This window comes from Rhyacophila brunnea, unplaced genomic scaffold, assembly GCF_057557595.1.
Source record: "Rhyacophila brunnea isolate RB1 unplaced genomic scaffold, BYU_Rbru_1.0 scaffold_12, whole genome shotgun sequence".
Taxonomy (NCBI): Eukaryota; Metazoa; Arthropoda; class Insecta; order Trichoptera; family Rhyacophilidae; genus Rhyacophila; species Rhyacophila brunnea.
The window spans coordinates 20,549,190-20,571,927 of NW_028232774.1; the positions used below are offsets into that span (position 1 = coordinate 20,549,190).

General features: G+C 31.5%; 1 protein-coding gene across 1 annotated transcript in view; it reads left to right on the top strand.

The window, feature by feature from the left end:
- The window catches only part of LOC147077888 (uncharacterized), a 525,490-nt gene that overhangs the window by 438,880 nt on the left and 63,872 nt on the right, over positions 1-22,738 (top strand). The window contains exons 3-5 of the mRNA XM_085940151.1: positions 9,964-10,080; positions 10,581-10,727; positions 21,307-21,645. Coding sequence (XP_085796277.1) covers positions 9,964-10,080; positions 10,581-10,727; positions 21,307-21,645 — 603 coding nt within the window. The remainder of the gene's footprint in view (positions 1-9,963; positions 10,081-10,580; positions 10,728-21,306; positions 21,646-22,738) is intronic.

Here is a 22,738-nt window from a genome sequence, read left to right on the forward strand (position 1 = left end):
ATTGGAATCTCTAGTCATAACTATCATATTATACATTTTTCAGACGTGGGATTCCAACCTGCATTCCACGGCTTCAGAAGCGGGTATTACGTCACTCGTCTACTACTTAGTAATGATATCCATATAACACTTATTGTTATCTAAGTATAACTATAGTCCTAAAAAATGGACCATATGGGAATAAACAGGGAACACGTTACACTAACAATTTATTTTATGGATAACGAATAGTTGTCTGCCACACAGATATAGCCTCTCCAAACCAACCCAATTCGCACCACACTCTGTCTTAATCGGGCATATTACGAGGCCTTACGTTTGGTTGTAAAGCATCCGCAGTTTTTTTTACGCCTGGGAATGTCCCAAAACTGAGATGGGATTCGGAATCATATCTTTCACTTTCTGGAAGATACTTATTCCATTTTGCTAAAATTTTAACTGTCATTATTACACATATTTGCAAATAACTACTATCTGAGTATTTCAAAGTCCATCACGAAATGGCCACAAAATTTGTAATTTAAATGAAAAAAAACATATCCATTAGAAAAAAATATACTTATAGATATTAAAAAAAATTATTTTGAAAAAAGTAAGACCCCGCAGGAATTGAACCTGCATCTCTCGGGTATCACGCCCACGCACATATACCACTACGTTAAAGGAGCCATACTTAATTGCGACAAATTTTAACTAATGGCTTTTAATATTCACCGAAGCGCTTTCCAAATTGAGCTACTATTGGCGATCGGCTTTTGTATTTTAAATCAATCAAAGATATTACTTTAATTACTAACCGACGTCACGGATCACGCCAAGATATTTTGTTGTAACTTTCTGGAACTTGCTAATAAATTTTTAATTAACTATTTCTTTTCAACGAATAATTTACAAAATTTAAGAATGTAACATTCTCATTATTGAACATACATCATTTTTAAAACACTTCTAAGAAAGTACATTACATATGGGCCTCCACAAAGTAGAGGTTTGTATTAACAGATTTTGTTTTTACGAGAAATGGATGTCAGCCACTTGCTCAACCTATTAGGTCCATACCCTGACTCACACACATATTGGAAAACAATATGTGTACTTGCAAGACCCAGGATTCGAACCTGGGACCCACGGCATGATAGTCCAACGCGCGGCCACCGTGGGCGATAAGTTTTAGGTAAGAATATTAATATATTTCAGTACAAAAGAATCCAACATTAAAAAATCTTGTATTTATTCAATGTTGAATTAAAAAAAGTATAATAATATTGTAATATTATAATATAATTATTTTAGTAAAGAGTCTGCCGCTTCTATAGCAAAACAGCAAATTGGCAAACAAAAAAATGAAGGCATACAAAATTTTTAAAAATCTTTTTTTTCATTCTTACTGTAAAAAGGCAGCGTGCCTGCTAATTTTCTCATTTCCTTTTTTATTATTTAGTAGCCCCATTATATTTGTTCAGCTAACAATGGGAGCCGAAACACGAGAAAAAGTAAACTATTAAATAATATTTCAAATCGTCACTTAGTTTTTAAGGTTATAATTATTAAAAAATGGCGTCTTACTTAAACGCCATGAATTAAACAAAACTCGTAACGAACCTACCTTTTTTCCTTATTTTACGAGTTCAACTGGGTTGCTGGAAAATCTTTGCAGTCCTATCCGTTACTTTTTTTTTTTAAATTAAATCGGTGCTTTGCACTCCGGCTCTAGGCTGAAAATGATGTTATATACCTATTCTAAAAATATTTATTTTACATATTATATTATCTATTTATTTATTTATTACTACATAATATATACAAATGAATATCATTTTATCTAATTTTCTAATTCATCTAATTTTATGCGAAGTAATCAGGCAAAGAGCCGTATTGGTGTAGTAAAAAGTGCGAAAAAATGCAAAGTTATAAAACGTATAGTGTCATAAGTAATTGATTTATTTACTGTTATATCTCATATCATTAGGGCCCACGCGTCATGCGCCGATAATTAACGAATTAAATAATATTTTGATCTCGCAAATTCGAGAATGGCTTTTTGATTTCTCGAGAATTCTTGAGAACCTTGCCGATTTTTTTTATTTTTTTTTACGAATCAAAAAATTCTGTTGTGAAAGATAGTAGACAACTTCTTTTTTAGCTCTTTCGGACAATTTTTTTTACCGGGAAATTTAATACATTTTATTTGAGGCATTTTTTACCAAGAAAACAAATTTTCTTAAGAAATTCCATTCTGTTTTTTTAAACTACCGTTACTCTCGGCAGCTTAGCCTGGTGAGAATTTCGGAAAAATATTTTTTCAAGACTTTTCAAGACTGATTATTTCTCGAGAGTTCTCTAAACGAGTCTTCTCGATCACAACCTCTAGTTGAGGGGTATCTTTGATAACAAAACCTGAAGTATTTATTTAAAAAAAAAAATATTAAGCTAAGCTATTTTTTGTTGTAGGATTAACATAACTTTTTTTTCAAAATCATTATAATCGACTTTTACTATGTAAATGAAAATTTGAATAATAAAAAATCACCATAATAAACATACACTACATCCGTTTAACTGCCACCAAATAGGTACTAAATTCTCTTACTTTTTTGTGCCATATCCGTCACGAGCGTTGGCATTGAGTTCATCCATTTTCTCTCTGTTCGTCACTGCTCAGGATAGAGATGAAGTACTGAGCTCAAACCAGTCTCTGAAATTCTTGAGCCAGGATATTATTTTTCTACCAAATACTAAAATACTATTAGTATCAATCTTACGACAAAATATGGATTGAATAACTAATTTTTACCTCGGTTTATCTGGGATGTTTCTGTATTACCTTTTGGAAACACATCCAATTAGAGGAAAATTACGAATTCATTTATTACCACGTCTTTATTAGCTCGTATTCTTGTTTGTCCAGTACAAATTTTTTCTTGTTTGTCCAAGATTTGTATTGGACGATTGAAGATTTTAACTAACTTCCCGACTTGCTAGACATTTGAAACCAATTTTTAATACTGCAGAATAGTAAGCAGAATTGAATTCATGTTCAGTTAATTCTGTCTTGTATGTATCGGAAAAAATCGTTAAAAGTAATATTTACTACTCACTATTATTGGTTGCTAAGGGGGTCCTAGCAACTAAATTATTATTATATACGTTCGTTACTATGGAAATCAATATGAAATGCCAAAATGACATTTCAGTATTCTATATTTATTCAGTATTTCTATCAAGTACAAAAAAAAAGTTTTTATTATTACATAGAATTGTCAAGTTTATATGTTTCAACAAACGTGGTACATAAAAAGTTATTTTTATCATGTAATTATATTTTTAAATAAAATATTATATTGGTTTATAGGTATGTTTGGTATCGATTCGCTGTGACCCGGTGTATTATTTTTGTGACCCAATACTGACTAGGTCGCGATTCGCCAAATGCGAGACGTTGAGTTTGACAATAAAAACTTTTGAAGATTTATATTTTTGTTGTTAAGATGACAACAGTCAATATCTTCTACAAATACTTGGCCTAGTTAATATTATAATTCAACATAATATAGTTTTATAGAAATGGACAAATTTAAGAATCAGATATGCGTCTAAAATATTGGTTATATTGTGCGAAATGTGATACGAATTTTAATTCAAAAACTCATTCTTAGTTTCTTTGTTTTTTTTTTAAAATCAGATCAACTCATTTTTGTTGGTTCATGTTTGTAAATGTTGATAAATTTAACCACAATAAAATTAAAAATATTTATATTAAATTTTTTCAATGAAAATTAATCGATTTCTTAAGCTCATTGTGTATTAAAATATATTTTTTTATATACTTTTGACGAGTATTCCTCAATCTTTTTATACCTGCGTACCGGTGATAATATAATAAATATTAAACGGACTGCTAGCACAGAAATAAAAACTATTATTTATATAGTATTTTGTTTATTAAATTTTAAAATCATATATTATAACAATACATAACAGTTTAGGCAATTACAAAAAATATATAACATGAAAATACTACTGTTAATTGAAATAATCAGAAAAAATACTTAAGAGCGTACATAAGTGAAACGGCAAATAATTTTCAACAGTATGTGGGACGTAATTTCGGCCGCGTTGCCAGTCGGAGAGCGATAGTCGACCTGTTTGCACGTCAATATGTTTTGTGATGGCGTCGGAGGAATATATTCATAAATCGTCTAAATATGACTAAAAAACGTTCCGCGTATACTTCAAAAAGAAGACATGTCAATGAATATACTATTATTATTACGAATATAATAATAAAAATAACATTAGGTACAAGGACGCATGTTGAATTTTTATGACAAATTATATTTCGTTCGGCTCGCGTAATTTGCATAATCCGCGCATCGCCTAGTCACGATCTTTTTAGACCATGCCTCAGCTGAAGTATAGCCTTAATATATATTCTATATTTTTGAAAAAGCAATACTTATATATTTTAAGTAGTTACTGCTTTCTAGGTCATTTTTTTTTAGAGAGACGAAACACTGCATTGACATCCATTCAGTTTCGATTTAATTACTGATATGGCCGAAGAAGTCTTCTCTGGGTTGACGAAACTGCAGACAATAATTTAATGGATTCGTAAATTATCCTTCATCTTTTTAAAATGGATTGTTGAACCGGCTGAAAATTCCTGCGGACCGGCGGTTGGGAAACACTGATCTAAATGATTCAGTTTTTATCATATATGGAAATAAATACGTTGTAAATCAATTGTTTTATTTTATATCTTACTTAATTAGAAAAGTATTTCTTGATTAATGAATTATTATACTACTGAGCACCCTGTCCTGCAAAGCACTGCGTCACCGCATTGAGCTCCGTTTTATTTGTTTATTTTCTTTTATTGCGGTGTCCCACCCACAGCGGGCTTTAAGGCCGCCCTATTCCTATCGTAAAACAGAGCTCGCAAGGTATCTTATTCGTGAATATTTCACCTGAGGAAGCGTCACACCTTCCCGCGTCCAGACGGCCGAACGGTCACCCGAATAAATTATCTCGCATAAATACGTCTTGTCTGTTTTCCTACATCCATACGATTCATGGTCTCTGGGAAAACTTTCCTCAATTCTTTTCGACGTTGAAAAACGGCTGACCTTCTTTATATTTACGATTTTTCTCCTAAGCATATTGGTTGAATTTTCTTTTTTTTTTCATTTCTAGTATTATTAAAAAACTTTTCTTTTACCTTATTTGGCTGGCGTCTTTTTATGACTTCTAATAAAAACGATCCGAATGACCAACATTAATTATGTAAAAGATATGATGGTAATGGAGGTTTTTACAAAAAGTTTAAACGTAGAATGAAAGTTCATACGTAAAGTTTTAAACAGCTTTTTAAAAAAATAATCGGAAGTACCCGACTCGACGAACTTCAAATCTTCTCAAAAACCACGCAACCATCCACATCAACAAGAAACTCATCCACATACTAATCTATTATTTAAGTCTACACACTAATCACAAAATTATCTGTAATCCACTACTGACGCAAACTTATACCCCGATGCGGATTGTAGTACCAGAGAAGATTTAGAAGCTAATAAAATTAAAGATTTCGTGAGCAATTCTAACGCTAACTGTTCTCTCTGGGTTTTTGCGCACACGTACATCTATAATAATTGTCTGCACAAATGTTTCCAACAAACACAGACAGATATTTTGCTGAAAGCATTATGCCTTACCAGATTTTTAGTTTTTCTTAATATACCAAACAACAGCCAACATTTTAGTAGAAGCAACAACCAAAATTATGCACTCATTTCTCACGGAACAAATCGTCTATTCAATTCTAAACTATCCTAAACGCCAAATCCTAAAATGTGCAGGAAAGCGAAATAGAGAAATTTTGAACCTACACTTAATTCGATATAGTTCTGTAATATCGAAATATTAAAAAAATCATTTTTTTGTGTTTCGAATTACAATAAATTTTGGAGAATTTTTTCCAATTTCAAATTTATGAAAAATTCAATACATTGGCAAATAATGTCACTTAGGATACTTAAGAAGTGGCATGAAAAATAATTGATTTTAAATTCAATATAATCCTATGCATTTAGGTTTATACAGAAATGTTGGAAATTTCATAGAGAATCGATTGATGTAAAGAAACGTATTTCGAAAAATAGGCGTTTAGGATAGTTTAGAATTGAATAGACGAAATATCATCTCGTTATTCAAGATTACCAAGCGGTAATGAGTCTCGGGTTCGAATCCCAGGTTTGGCAAATTCGCATATTATTTTTCAGTATGTGTTTGAGTTTGAACCCAGAAATGGATGAGCAAGTGGCAAACATAAATTTCTCGTTAAAACAAAAATTCGTTACTTACTACAAACTCTACTCTTTATAGGTGATCCTTTTAGGATCGAACATGATGATGTGTTATTCTATTTTAGTTTTCTCAATAATTGCCAACTTGCTGGGTAAATACCGCGGTATAATAATTTGCCGAGTTCATTTATCTACGCAAAATAATAGTGAATATTTGAGTAGTTATATATATTTGTTGTACAAGATAACATTGCTTACATCCAATGTCTAAATAACAATCAGGACCAGCTTTGTTTACAGCTTTTAACAATATTTCATTTATATTCTTACTTTGACTTAGAAACTAACTACTTTCTCCATATAGATAATCAGAGTCCAGGAGTTTGTTGCGTAATCAAGATTCAAGGCATCTAAATAAGTCGGCTAGTCCAGTTAAGTGCGTTTTACGATTTTCGTTAATAAACTGACAACGAGTAAGAAACACGAAACCGGTAGGAGCGTCGGTCAAATCGTTGCGGATTTAACTGCCGGAAAGGTTATATAACTCGGCAGTTAAGTCTTCGCCTTTTCCATACTCTTAATATACGAATCCTTTTAACACCTGAAATGAATTGCATAGTTGCGATGTAATAAATTTCGTAAATGTGAGATTGATAAATTATGCAGTTCACTAAATAAAATTGATTAACATCTTGTTAGAGAAGTCATTGTTTTGTTGAGTTGACCGAAATATCTATTTTTCTTTTTTAACCACTAGGAGAATTTTACCAAAAATGTACTCAAAAGTCGATAACTGAACAGTGCAATAACAATATATGGATGCATATATTTCTTAATCGTTGATTTTACAATCCGATGTGGATTTTAACCACTTCTCGAAAGACTTTTCAACCGATTTTTGTACGACATACTATTGAGTCCGTACTATTGGTAAAAATAAAACAACATGTGAATTTGCCAGACGCGATATTTGAATTAGATACCCAAGACTGAATACGCGGAGGACACATTGCCGCCAGTGTAGTAGTGGGGTTTTTTTTTTCAGGACCAACCACGCTTCTGCACTTCTCCAAACAATCTCATCTATAAAACTCTAATTATTTTGAATCACGTAAATATAAACAAATTTTTAATCGTTATTTTAATTTTGGAAAATATTTATAATAATTTTATTACGTATTATGTATATTGAGCGTAAAAATCTGAGAGAAATCTCAGTTCAATTCCAAACCAATAATGGGAATATTTATTAAGTACCTACTTGTTTTTCTTGTAATTTTCAATCTTTGGCATCGTAGTGTCGATTTTTTTATCTATCGATAATTGTTGTCGCTATTTTAAAATTTTACAAATTATTAAACTTTTTGTCGAAATGATGTTCTTCCGAAAAGAGGACAATTATTCTTTAATTGCCATTTCATTGTATTCATTTTTAGTTTGAACATATATTTTATTGTACTGAATAGTACTAATTTAATGTTAAACTCGATATTTTGCGATTAACAGCCAATAATATACTAAAATGAAGTAACATGAAGCGGCCAAAGAAAGCGTAGCGATTATAAGCATCATATTATTATATAAAAGTTTGTGTTTTTTGCTCAGTCAAATTTTGGCGGCCAAAATTTAAATTGTCCTATAAGTATCGTCTAATTTAATTAATTTCTGAGTATATTATTTATATGTTTTATTTTATAGTTCTGCAAACGGGAGCCCATAAAATACCAAGATGATGGCTAAATAAAACTCTTCTACAATTACCATCTGATGTTATTTATTTTCAGTGTAGATGTGTTTTATGATGCTGAATGGTACTAATTGAGCGCTGTGCTTCACCATTTAAGCTATTGTGTAATATTCTCTATAAGTATGTATTTTCTTACTTATTATATCTTGAGTATTATTTTGAATAGAAAAACAGTTTGATTAAAAAGTATTGTATGATATTGTATCCCACCATCGCTGAATACAATAAAATAAACCATTCGTTGAAATCAAATAAAAATATACCAACATTGTTAACAGGAGCTTATTCTATAAAATGAAACGTATCTTTGAAACATTTAACGTATTAACTCGAATCCAAATAGCGAGACTTCTGCCACTCGCAAAAGCACTCGATCAGACTCCAATGTTGTGTACGTATATATTATGTATAAACGAGCGAAGAAGAAAAAGTATAATATGTTAGACGAGACGTATGTACCGCCTGCCACCGTTTCAATTACAAGGCGCAGTGTTGCTAATGAAAATATCTGATCAAAACACTCACCGTGTGCTAGTGACAACACACGATTGTGTATTTCGCAAGTCTACGAAATAAATCACAAGTGAATTTGCCACGTTTTAGTGAAAAGCTAAAAATCAGTGAAATTCATAGCATTTTAAGCACATAATCCGTAAAGCACGCGTGTACTGAATAAACAATATTAACATAATATAAAATATTTCCATATTCAATAGAAAGTATATTTTATAAATTTCGTTGCTTTTGTTAATTATTGAGGTCTATAGGGATAAACAATGCAATCCGTGTCAGCATATTGATCGGCGATATTCAATAACTGACCGCAATTCTAAATTCGATAATATCCATTTCCCGTAGTGTCCAATTATGGCAAACTCAGTAAATAGCTTACTGTAATTATAATTTCCGCAACATTCGTTTTTTTCACATAGTCAGCCATATTGAATAACCTAAACTTCATATAGAGTAGTTGACTCAATTCTAATAATTATTTCACAAATATTATTTTCAAGATATTATTTTGATTGTACGTCAATAAATAGTGGATCATAATTCATTGGAGATGTCACTCTAATATATGTTCCCGATATGTTAGTATCTCAGGCTCCGTATCGCTCCACTATCTCATTCTACCGAGACTCGGACCTCGGAAAAGTATCATAAGTATTGTAACATAACCACTGTAATAATGTACTCTAGTACCGACTGTTTAACTATAAAACTCGCTCCTCCATCCATTCGAACAACCACCAAATCTCGACTTCTAAATCCACCACACTATGGTCCCCACAGGTCTATCAAATGATATAACATAAAAATACTATATATATGTGAGACTATTCGTAAATGATAACAAACGATTTCAACATTGTATGTGAATAACAAAGAAAATGTTACCGTATTTGACCTTGCTACTTAGGTTCTTGATTGTTGTAATTTTCAATTTTATATTATACAGAGTTATCCAACTCGTGGTACAAATTTAAGAGTCCTGTTATTAATTATTTCCTGTCAAATATCTTGATGACCATAAACTAAATCAGATTATGAATCACGCGTACTCTAGTAGTCTATTGCACGCCAAGCAAGATATTTTGTTGTCGTTTCTGAAGATTTTCTCTACATAGCTTTTAAGGGTGTGTTTGCATTCTTTTCGACACAGTAAGCGGCCACATAATGGTTGCGGATACGTGGCGGGTGGTAAAGAAAAAAACAACCTTTAATAACCTTGTTCAGTTATATTTCGATAATATTCAGGCTCCACATTCATAAAAGAAGGTCTTCTTCAACATCTATAGTAATTAATTTACCGTTTTAAATAATTTTGTTTCAACACTTTACCAACAACTTTTTATGGACACTTGTTAAATTATCAATTTTTCCTAATTTTGTTTTTCTTTATTGTTTCAGTTTAATTTCGTGGGAAAACTTCTCGGCCCGAAAGGAAATTCGCTGAAGAGACTACAAGAAGACACAATGTGCAAAATGGCGGTGCTAGGCAGAGGGTCAATGAAAGACAGACAAAAGGTAAATATCAATTAATTTAGTTTCCTGCGAATCCATAATGAAAGAACAAAATACTCGTACCATGAAGTGTGTTCCTTTAGTATATTATTTTACGTTAGATCTACTTACCTGTTAAAGTATGTATATGTATAATATATAGTAAATTCATTAACTCATCTACATGCTTACCACCGATATTGGATGGATTTACTTTAATGGTAATTTACCATTAAAGTAAATCCATTTTTGGATTTGGTTTATTTGTAAACAAAAAATTGGCTGATACTGATTGACAGTCTTAGAATTTGGTATACGCGTGGATTAATAAGTACAAATAAGTATTACAAATAACCCCAATAAGATGTAGTAGGTGTATTATGATTACTTGCTTGGAAATACTGCTAGTTCAATGACATATATATTTATCAATATAATCTTATTAAATTAGGCTAAAATGTTATTTATTCCGATACTCTATAGAAGCTCTGAATTTCATTATATTTTTTTAAATAATTTTCTAGGAAGAAGAACTACGAACAAGTGGTGATCCTAAGTTCTCTCACCTTTCTGAAGACCTTCACGTGGAGATCAGCGCTTTTGCGACGCCAGCTGAGGCGCATGCGAGGATCGCGTACGCTCTCGCTGAAGTCAGACGATTTTTAGTTCCGGTGAGTACACGGATTAAGAATTATTGGTATTATAGGTAACTTTTTCATGTTTTTAATCTCGTGGGTCATTTTTTCACCTATTTTACGTTCACAACGCATAATCTCAAATTCCAATGCTCATATTATGCATCCGACAATTATTATTTATTGTCCGTGTGGTCGCAGTCAATTTCTTGATCAAATTTATACGCTTACGTTTGGTCTATCAGTGGGTCTATTCTATACTTATCGACCGCTAAAGTGATAAAGTGATAAATATTATCAAACTTTGGGTAGGTTTGTATCAATGTATTAGCACTTATTGTAACAATTACATCCAAATTATTGTAATTGTGTTAATACTTTGATACAAACCTACCCTTAGTTTGATAATATTTATCACTTTATCACTTTAGCGGTCGATAAGTATAGAATAGACCCACCGGCAGAAATAACTACCAGACTGAGAAACGGAAACTGGAAACGTAGACATCTTCAGTAAAATAATATTGTTTATTTTGTATTATATAATATATATATATACATATTATAGAATCGTGTAGTTTCAAAAAAAATTAACTACAGTTTTAGCATAAATTGATTTAAAAATATGTACGACTTTTAAAGCTCTACAAGTACGAAATATCCTTAAAAATCATTTAAAATATTATTAACTTAGCTTTCGAGTTTAAAATAAAATATGTTAACACCACTCTAACCAATTATTATTACATTGACTAGAAATAATATAAATGACAGAAAGTGACCTAAGTTTTCTCAATAAATACACGTGACATTCTAATAGTTAGTTTAAATTTGAAGGTTTTTCAATAATTTCAAATGACATTTTTATACTTTTCAAATGTTTATTAGTACTTCACCTTTTCTATATATTATTAAATTATTTATTATATTGATTACGTGAACTATGAAAAATTGAGTTTTATTCTATTTGGTTTTAAATGTAGCTAATGATTTCACTCTCTCGTTTTGTAAACCAACCTTTGTCAACGTATAAGTAGCCATAATGATAGCAGTTATACCGTAGTATTCTTTTTAAAGACAATGTGAAATAAACAGCATACATTTTGAAAATTTTTTATAAAATTATTATATATTTTGAAAAAAAAAAAAAAACAGTTTCCCTACAATTCGTTATAAGCGAGCCACATAATATTATTATCATCGCCTATCCACGACAGAATGAAGATCTCTTTTATTCACCAAATTGCTCCGCTCCATTCGTACGTTAGGTTGTTTCCACGCTTACCCACAGTCCCACGGAGCCGTAATTAATCCTTATTGAATGGTAATAACAAAACTATCCCAAGCATCACAACGGCGCGGTGTTTAGTTAACTTAATCCCGATCCAATATGCCAGTGCCACTCTTGCGATCCTCAATAAATAATTCCGTTTCAAAGGAATAATCCCAATACATCCCACTTTCCCCTTTTAATTCCCTGTCGTCTTACTAATCTTTTGTTTTCTTTGGAAAACGGCTCTCGGGGATATTCGGCTCTTTTTCTTCCTCTCGCACAAAAGGATTTATTGTAAAATCTTTATCGAACGGGGGTCAACGGTCCGTGAAAATTTGAGTGGGTCTAAATCGGACCCTTTACCCCCCTCATCCTCCCAATTTTGCAACGATCACTTTCGCCGCAGTTATTTCTTTATTCAAATAATATCCATAAATAAATCATTGCTGTTTATTTTCGCCTTTTTTCATTTTTTTGTAAGAGCAATACTTTTGACGAATGATGTCCTTTTATTGAATATTCGGAAAACTTACATACATATTTAAATTTGACTTTTGTGTATCGTAATTTATGTGTATTAGTTTATATGCAATAGGTATAGAGAGTTGTATATGCAGTGACGTCCCGTAGGGTAGGCAGATTGAGCGTCGCTTGGGGCGGCAGTTACTCGAAAGGCGGCAAATCGAGGAGAATCATTTTGGTGTACTTATAGAAATAGCTAAAATCATTTTTTTATGCGTTGTACATAATAACATAGTAAAAATGCTGTGAAAATAATAAATCCGTTTACTGCTGAATGGTACAAACCAAATGTGTCAGACATAACAACCAAATAAGACCTCAGCTCTGGTGATTTGGGTAAATGTCTAACTTATATTACCTATGTTTTTTTTTTAATTTAATTTTGTATGTTTTAGTGGTACTTATATTTTTTGTTAGTAATGTATCCATACAACACATTTCTTAGATAATGAAAGGATGACAAAAAATACTGTATAAAAAATGAAGTGGCATTTTAGCGCTGCCTAGGGGCGGCATTTTGTCTAGGGACGTCACTGTGTATAATGTGTATAATATTTATGGAGTGTTGAGTTTTAAAATATACTATGTCCTATTTTTTAATTATTTATTCCACCTAATCTATTATGGTATTGTATCTTGGCTGCGATTCTATGGGGTTGTATACATTGGTAAAAACTATAGCGTGATACGGGGGCTTATTAATATACTTACTATACCGTAATTATTCAGGTAACTGATAAAACGTCCGCAGCCATCATACTACACTGATTACTCAACTATTCCATAAAGGAGTTGCATGGGTTGCTTTTGATCTTGAAAATTGAAAAGACTATTTTATTTCACCATATTATTTTTTTAAAAAATCTCAATTCATATAAAAATAGGACTTATGCATGCCTTCATACTTGGTTAATCTGGCGACCGTAACCAGAATTAATAAGAAATTTTGACCTATCGGTTAAAAAAAAAGAACTCGACTTTGATTTTGAACGGATGTTTTTAAATTTCCCGGCGTTTTTTTTTGTCTCAAGAGCTAAAAAAAGATCTCGACTTTCGTTTTAAATGGAATTTATTAAATTTGTCGGTAAAACAAAAAAAATACCAGAAGATCTAAATTCGGCAATTTTAAATTTAGAATTGTTAATAGCATTACTTTAATGCAATATATTTGCAAGTAATCACTATTTCTATTGATATATTGTTTAATAATTAACAAATAACTGTAGTCTAAGTATTTGGATAAACAAATAAATTAATACTCTATGAATTTGATACTAAAAATCATTTAAATCATTCAGTCGGTGGCGCAAATAAAAGTAGTTATATTCCAATGCAGCAAAAAAAACTTATCTTTACTTTGAAAGTGGTATAAAATCAAAAGACTGTAACATTATCTTGTCTACGTCGATCATATTCCTTTATTTGTTTTCATTGTTTTAGCCATCTTTAACTCTTACAGATATCTCGAATGGCCATTTGATCGGATATTTTATCTCCGTGCCCTGGAGATAAATAATTTGATGAGAGCTTTTTTAAGAGTAAGATTTATTGTGAAGATTGTTTACTCATCTAAAAAGATATTATTTACAGTTTTCAGTCTGACAATGAAACAGTTTATAGGCACCTCGTTTGAAAGCATTTCTGACGTCTATCTCGCAACGGACGGTAAAACATTAGGAAAATAAATAACAAGATAAAAGAAATTGCCTCTGATATAAAAGACGCCCGCATTAAGAATTGATCAAATAATTTTGAAATCACCGTTTATTTATATTACTTATTAGTTAAATTGATTTATTAAACATTCTATCAAACGAACCTCATTTCTAAAGAATATCAGTATATATTTAATTGATTAACTCTGAATGGAAATTATGCTTGAAGAGTTAAAATCTTCTTGACAAAACAATCCTTTCTGGTACCAATTCTTTAAAACCATAATTCAGTCTTACCCAACAAACCGTACATTTTTAAAACATATTATGAAAAAGTATAGTATATATATAAAATAAAACGTTCACCTGGATTACCGCTTAAAGTATTCATTATTCGTTATTTTGTATGGTTGTCAATGGTTTTACTGTTTAAAAAAGAACAATTCTGATCAAAATATTAAAATTAAATTACTTATCCAATACACAGAATGAAATTCTAATAATTTTCCATACAAAATATTGACTAAATTATATAAAGTATTCTACACAGCTCTGCATGTGGTGACACTGTTATGTCACGTGGTTTTTTGCGCTGATACTATTACATTGTAACCGGACAAAACAGAACATGACAAAACAGAAAATGACAAAACAGAACAACCAGGGGAAAAATGAAACATTATTTTTTGTGGAATCTATTTAGGTTAGGTTAGGTCAGGTAAAGTTAGGTTAGGTTAAGTTAGGTCATTATTTCGTTGTACCTAGTCACCTAATCATTTTGAAAATATTATATTGATTAAGATGAGATATCTTAAGCTTGCCGGCAGCACCGAGTTAAGTCCCGTTTATTTAAGGCTTTCTAGCGATTAGGAATGCAGAAACTAGGTATATAATTTGTTTTATTATGGCGTATTGAAAATTTTTGCTATTAAAAATCTATCAACATAATAGAGATAGGACAATTTCAGTATTAAATTTATATTTTTCCTGATAGGTCATAGTTATATTTATCGTTATTCAGTTTTGTTATGGAACCATTACATGACAATTATGCTCTTTGGGCGTTGACTTTTCATAGCAGATACTCTATATCTGGTACTATCGAAAGGAATTAAAAATCTTTCTTTATGTTTCTCCTCCTCACAATACTTCTTAATAATGTTCTTCGTCTGCTTCCGCAATGGTTCAAACATTTTAATGTTTAATGCACACACTGAATTACGGGCGCGAGAATTGTAGTAGCAATGAAAGCAGCGCTCGGAATGGACAGGAACGCACCGGAGCGCCGTTGTGGTTCGTGGAATTCCAAAATATACCGTTCCGGCTCGTGGATTCATTTAAAATTGCGTTGCGGTTCGTTAGATTGAGATAATTATATATGAATGTATCTTTTAAAGTTTTTCTCAAAATTAAAAATTAACGAAGTTATGTTATGCCGGGCGTGCAAGGGTTAAAAATAAAAATTATGACATCCCTAAATTTCTTTCAACCTTCTTATTTTGTGTCGATATGTCCATGCCTAAATGCATTGTCTAAATAACAAGAAACAACCAGCTGCAAGCGTAAATTACTTTATTACCCAAAAAAATGTGCCTTGCTGACACTATTTGAAAACTCTTAAAAAATAAAGTATACATTGTTTAATAATTTCTAAAGGATGAAACATTTCAAATCTCAATACAATCTTGCCTTTGACTTACGCATTGTTAATTTACTTACCTACTAATTTATTATATTATTTTATTCGGAGTGACAAAAATTATTACTTCGCCATTTATTTTCGGGTGAATGAATTGTGTTTTCGATGGTTAAATTAGAACAAAAAAGTTTGATAATTTGACTCGTGCAATCCGCTATAATATTCCTATTAGTTGCCTTTTAAAATATTTTGTATTATTTAAGATATAAATACGTTTCTAAACAAAATTGTTTATATTATTAGTTTGGTGTTTTTTTGCTACATTCTAGTAAGTTTTGTGTTTTAATTTTAACTGTGTGTTTAACTTGATTTTTTAATAAAAAATTGTTCTAAAAGTTGGTCAAAAATGTCATCAGGCGAAACGTGTTAACCGAAACTATTGAAAAATATTTTGTCGCAGGTAACGTAACGCTGGCCACATACCTACACAATTTGATCATTTAAAAAATGATATTGAGTGGTTATTTATAAAAATAATGAAGGTATAATAAAGTAGTAGGTAATTCGTGTAAATCTGCTAAAACCACATTACATTACATTAGGAATTCACTCCAATAACCATTGAAGTGGCAACAGATGGTATTCATCTCAACAATTAACTTTTGTTAAAAAAAGCTTATGACGTGTCGTAAACCCCTCTTTTTACGATGTTTACATTTGTTTTGTAATTTACATTATTGTTGAATTGCGACTATAGTACACTAAATCTTGTGATATAACTACTACATTCATTCATTTATTTGCCATAGGTCATGATGAGTATACTTTTTTGTATGTGAATTTTGTTGCTTCTGGTAAGTTTTGTGTTTTAATTTTAACTTTGTGTTGAACATATTTTTTAATAACAATTTGTTCTCTTAAAAGTTAGTTAAAATTCTCAGCAGGCGATACGAATACCTTTATATCGTCGGTGTATTGTAAAAATGGCGAATTAACCAAAATACTATTACAGGAGGAGAATTTTTAACCTTTGACATTTATTTATTAATTACCTGTGGATGAATACTTTCCTTATAATAGGCTTTATAATATAATATTTTAAAAAGTCTATTATGTTAAATTCGCTTTTTCTTCGTAACACTAAGTGGATAATCACCCTTACAATTATCGTTTCTAATAAGTACTTTCCTGTGGGATACAAATTCGCCATTTTTACATAATTATATTATTACATATATACCTATATACTATTGTCGCTGGTATCCAAACTGATTTAAGATAATTCTGGCCACACGCACAATTTGATAATTTTGTGGATATTTATAAAAATAATGAAGGCTTAATTACGTAGTAGGTACTTCGTGTAAATCTGCTAAAACATTAGGAATTCTTTCCGGTGGACAATACAGTGGCAACATCTGTTCTGTGATTCAATAATTATTATCATCTCAACAACTTGACTGTGTCAAAAAAAATTTTATGATAAGTCGTAAACCCCAATTTTCACAATGAATAATGAATGATTTTTTCTACAAAAATGTGTTTGGGCCATTGATGGTTTGGGCAGAAAATATTGAATAGCCTTCTGCAGAGTTTATTTATTTGGGACGTTCCTATTGTATTACAATTATTATTACATGCATTGTAGCTTGTGACTTTAAAAATAATAGAAATAATACATAGGTAGTGTGGAGAGAACTTTTACTTAATTTTTGTTTGTAAATTTGTTTAAAAAAAATATAGGAATATCCTTTAATAAAAATGTACGACTATCATAATATCTGTATTGTATGTAGGTACCTATTACCATTTCCATGGCAATAATAATGTGAGTAGGGAAGGACAAACAACATAGATTGAATCGTTTAGAATAAGTAGGTACTAACAAATTAGGTACCTATGTGTCCAGTGCGGACATCTAATTATCTTAGGTGGTGTTAGTCATAGATTATTAAATAAATACGGTGGTAGATGTATATTACAATAATGGTAACCAAAGCATCACCATTGTAACATAACATGCATACAATACAATATAAGTCCTTATAATGTTGAATATAGTAGGTACTAATTAATGACAATTTTATATTATTATATAAGAATCGCGCTTAGCAACCTGAGTTTCACCTTCCGTCATGTTTTATCTTATATAAATGAAAATGACACACCATTGGTAATTTAATTACAAATAATGCTATGTTTACGTTGTTTGGATGACTTGAAACTTTTATTAGATGTAGGTACGGCCTTATGCCCCTTATAGTGGAGAAGGTTCAAAATAAATCTTTGAGAATTCTTTAAAGCTGTGTGGATAGTGGATACTATCCATGGTTTTATCCGATTGATTTCTCAAGACGTATGCTTACATACTGTATTCTGAAAGTTAAAAAGAGAGCTAGGTATTTAGGCTACGTACTTTTTCCAACTTATATCTACCCAGTACAAATGAGAACTCTGCCATTATTGGTACTTAGTATTGATTTTATTATATATTATTTTATAACTTTCTTGATAATCTAAGTTGTTTGTTCTGCCAAGGTGCAATAATTGCTAATGATAATTGGGCAGGAAATAACTATGTTCAACCAAATCGCTTCGGATAATCGTATATTCCACCTGCGTGAGAACGAGTTTATGTGAACGCTATTTTATAAATTCTTGGTATAGGTAGGCACTTACTGTTTTTTCTAATACTATTTCTTTATTTTTTAAACACTATTTTAATACTATTTCTTGATGTTTGATATTCTGTGCTCGTATTTAAATGGAATTTGTAAAATTTTCTATAAGTACGTAAATATTTTTTTAATTTGAATCTATAAGGTACTTATGTGGATATGTTGTTTGTTATGACTAATTAATTACAAACTTATCTATCCCAAATGAGACAGTAAGTTATAATCAGTGACGAGTGGTGGTAGAGGTATCATGCACTGGTTATAGTGGTAGATAAAGTAAAAATAAAGAATAATACAATTTTTGACGGTATACTTTGTTAAAACAAGATTATTTCGCCTGCAGCGCTGACAATCCTTACCAACCTGCCCAATATAGATCCACGTAAGAAGTTTAAAGTTTATTGTTGCATTTTTATATCAAAAGTACGTACGTACGTAAAGAAAGGATTAGCATAAGTACTTAGTTTCGGAAAATTATACAGCGTTCCTGTTCGTGAAATTTTCCATTTCGAGCACTGAATGAAAGTAAATGCGAAGAGGATTTTAGTTCCTGAAACAACCGTAGATTCGTCAAAGACTAGAGATATGAAAATCACATGTAGTTTGTATGAATCATTTTTCATGCATAAATAATATATATTATGTGGTAATGTTAAAACTGCCCTTAATCCAGTTTTAATTTTATAAATAACGTGTAGGGGCTTATTAAATCCTCATTACTTCAAATGTTATAAGCAATAAATATAAATAAAGTTGTTATTTTTCATTTCATATTTTTTTTCCATTTGGTCGGTCCATACAAACAATTATAATGCCGCAATGTTGATTGTACTACAAATTAATATTATTGTTTTATTTTGTAGATTAATCTAAATCTTTTGTTTTTATAAGCTATTTTACACAAGTAATTAAATCATTTCCTTTTATTTTTTTTCCACTCATTTCAAAAAGCTGATTTTCTAGAATCAAAAGAAATAATATTAAACTTTGACTTTATATACATAGTAATATAATATTACAATGTTTGTTTAGGCGCAAACCGTTCAAACCCGTCAATTTGTTAATTAAAATATTTCAAAGATATTAAAAAAAAAACCTTTAAAAAATGTAGCCAAGTTTCACTACCATGCCACGTAGAGTTGTAAATCAAAAGTTGTAGGATTTTGTAATCAAAATTTATTAGGAATTAAAATTTAAAAAAAAAAAATGTTTTCCGTAAAATTACCGTCGCATCCCGGATGACATTTTATTTAAAACCTTGATGGAGCACCAATTAGCTAATGGACATTTTTTAATGAAAGGTATATTTTTCTTTTGATAGAGGCTTTTTTAGTAAAATGTTATCAAACAAATTATTAAGCTGTTGGTTTACAGCAAGTACCAGATTTCTGAAATTTTCAATGCGTTAACTTTTCAAACTTTCCGTATTATGTAAAGTCATCATAAATTACATAACATGCTGCATTACGGTCATAAACCTGTATGTAGGTACATATTTATATGAGTTACACATAAAGCTTGCATATCTTACAGTATGTGAATACCACAACAACACATAATCTACATAATTAATCAGTATTAGTCAGTATTTCAATGATTTTTTTTTATTTTATAAAATATTAAGGCATTGCACCATTTGACTGATCCACTATAATAACGTTTTCGCTGCTGAATAGATAATATGATTTTAATTTTAATTGCCATTAAAATGCACGTTAATTACATCGATCGGCCGCCTGGTCATTACGCGCCGTGTGCGTCTTCCGCGTCCAAAGTATTAAACAATACGTATGTAGAAAAAATGAAATAATGAAACAGTGATCAAAAAAATAATGTATGTACAAGTATAAGACATAATCAGAGAAGAAGAATAATATGCCTAAAACTAGATTTTACAAACAAGGACGTCATTTCGCTTCACTTTGTGTGCTGACTAGAATTTATTTATGTAATAGAGAAAGTTTGGGTTTATTTTTCAAAATCTCTTTTAAGTATCCAGGCCAATCTGTATTGGCAGGTTATTGGGTGGGTGCCTACCAAATTAGTACATTTCCAGGCGCGCACGCGAGGGATTGGGTTTTCGGGTCCAGACCCCCCCCCCTAGAAACAAAAATAAAAATTATTTAGGTAAATGGAATATTATTTCTTCTTATTCTTCATCGGAATGTAATGATTGAGGATCGTGACCCGGATGAGTTGGCTGTCGAACAGACTTCTGAACGGGTTAGCCCCACTCCTCTCGTAATTGTTCATACTTCACGTAAGGCACCACTAGAAAACCCGTGGCACCCATAAATTAGTGCAATAATCTAGATTCTAGAGCATCCATTGTTTGCTTTGATTTTTCGAAGTCTAAAGTATACAAACGGATATGATCCAAATAGTTATTATGGCTATTAACCCACGCACATTCGATACCAATTATTGAGGATGCGACAGGTTGCAATAACTCGTGATGAACACTCTTATTTATACCTGCAGGCCTAGTTTTTATCGCTAGACTAAAAAGTGAGGAATGTTTGGGTATTAGGAATGTACCTGGAAAAGTGTAGTATTTCGCAATTGAAGCGCCGAAAAACTATGAGTAGTAGACGGAGTAAATGTGGAAGTCAACGGCGCCTGCTAAATTTTCTTATCCCCACTTTTTCCCAGCGCCTTAAAAATCATTAAAAAAATATTATGTCTATTTTTTCAAATGGACCCGCCCCCCCCCCCCCAAATAATTCTGTGAGCGCGCTTGTATATTTCTAAACTTGTTTAGTACGTAACTGTTTTATATTTTATATGAAAATACTAATAAAATAATATGATCTAATCATTCTAATCAATGAATCTCGTTTCGATTCAGGACTATAACGATGACATACGCCAAGAGCAGATGTGGGAGATGCAGATTTTGTCCACCCAGCGACAGCACATGACTCCACCGGACTCTTCGCAGAGCGGCAGCGAGGAAGCGCTCTCTCAGCCCCTTATGCAGCAGCAAGTGAGCCAGCCGCAACCGGAGAACAGACCCCTCCAGTCGCAACATCATCATCACCACCACCAGCATCCCGGACACCATCAGAGCCAGCAGTCGCTGCTGCAAAATGGACACGACACAAACGGGGGCATGATCACCATCGAGCAGGAGACCATGTCGCCGATCATGCATCACCAGTCGATGGTGCCCAACCAACAACAACAGGTATTTTATTCAGTAATTTATTACCTGTGTATCAATCTTACCACTCAGCATTAAATGAGTGTCACACTTTATGTATGTTTTGTTGTCAAAAAAAAACAATAGAGCGATAATGATCATCAGCATTTCTTCATACATAACTAGATCTATAGGGTCTATTTTGACTTGTTATTTGCGACAATATCTCTTGTAATAATGGATTGCATATGTATAAATTGGAAGGACAATGCAAGAATCCTCACTCAATCATCGAGTCAGTCAGAAGTCCTTCACTAGATATAGTCAACCGTCATTCCACTCGAGTCAAGTCTCTCAGTTCATTAATATAATCAATCTCTTGATCACATCGATCTTACCAGTACATCATTACCCGCGATTATAATGTCACGCTGTTATCTTTATATTTGTGTCTACTGTATTCCTGTATCGATCAATAAACTCTCCTTCAAACATCCACACAACAACGACCTTTTATCTCCTCTACCTTCACCTACTACCAAACCTGTTTTTTCTCCAATCCGTATTAAATTATATATTTTAATATTATCATATTTCTCCAATTTCAATCATTTATGTCACTGGACATTGAACCCATTCAAACCTAACCTAACACTCGTTGCGACACGATATTCGTAACCCCTAATGGGTGTTGAGACAATGCGAGTGCTTAATGGGAAAATTAGTACCAACCAAAGTTTAAATGGTCGCCCCAAAAGTAAAAGGGCACTTGTGACATTTTGACGGTTTTGAGTTATGAATGTAGTTTTGTTCGTAATTTTAATTAATAGACAAAATGGCATTTATACAACTAAATCCATGAAATCATAATTTACAATATAAAATAAAAGTCACTTGGCTATTTGTAAATTAATATTCAATTAACCTATAACAAAAAAGTGATATGTACACGATTTTACCAGTCTATGTACAGTGGTGACAAAAATAATTAAGAAAAGGGTACAAATATGTAATTATTTTCAAATGTGTAAAGACATTTGTACAAAAAAAAAGATTTTGTTGCAGAAAAAGGACCCTTGTGACGAAAATCTTCACAACATATGAAAAAAAATACATTTCAATCGTTGAGTAATAAATC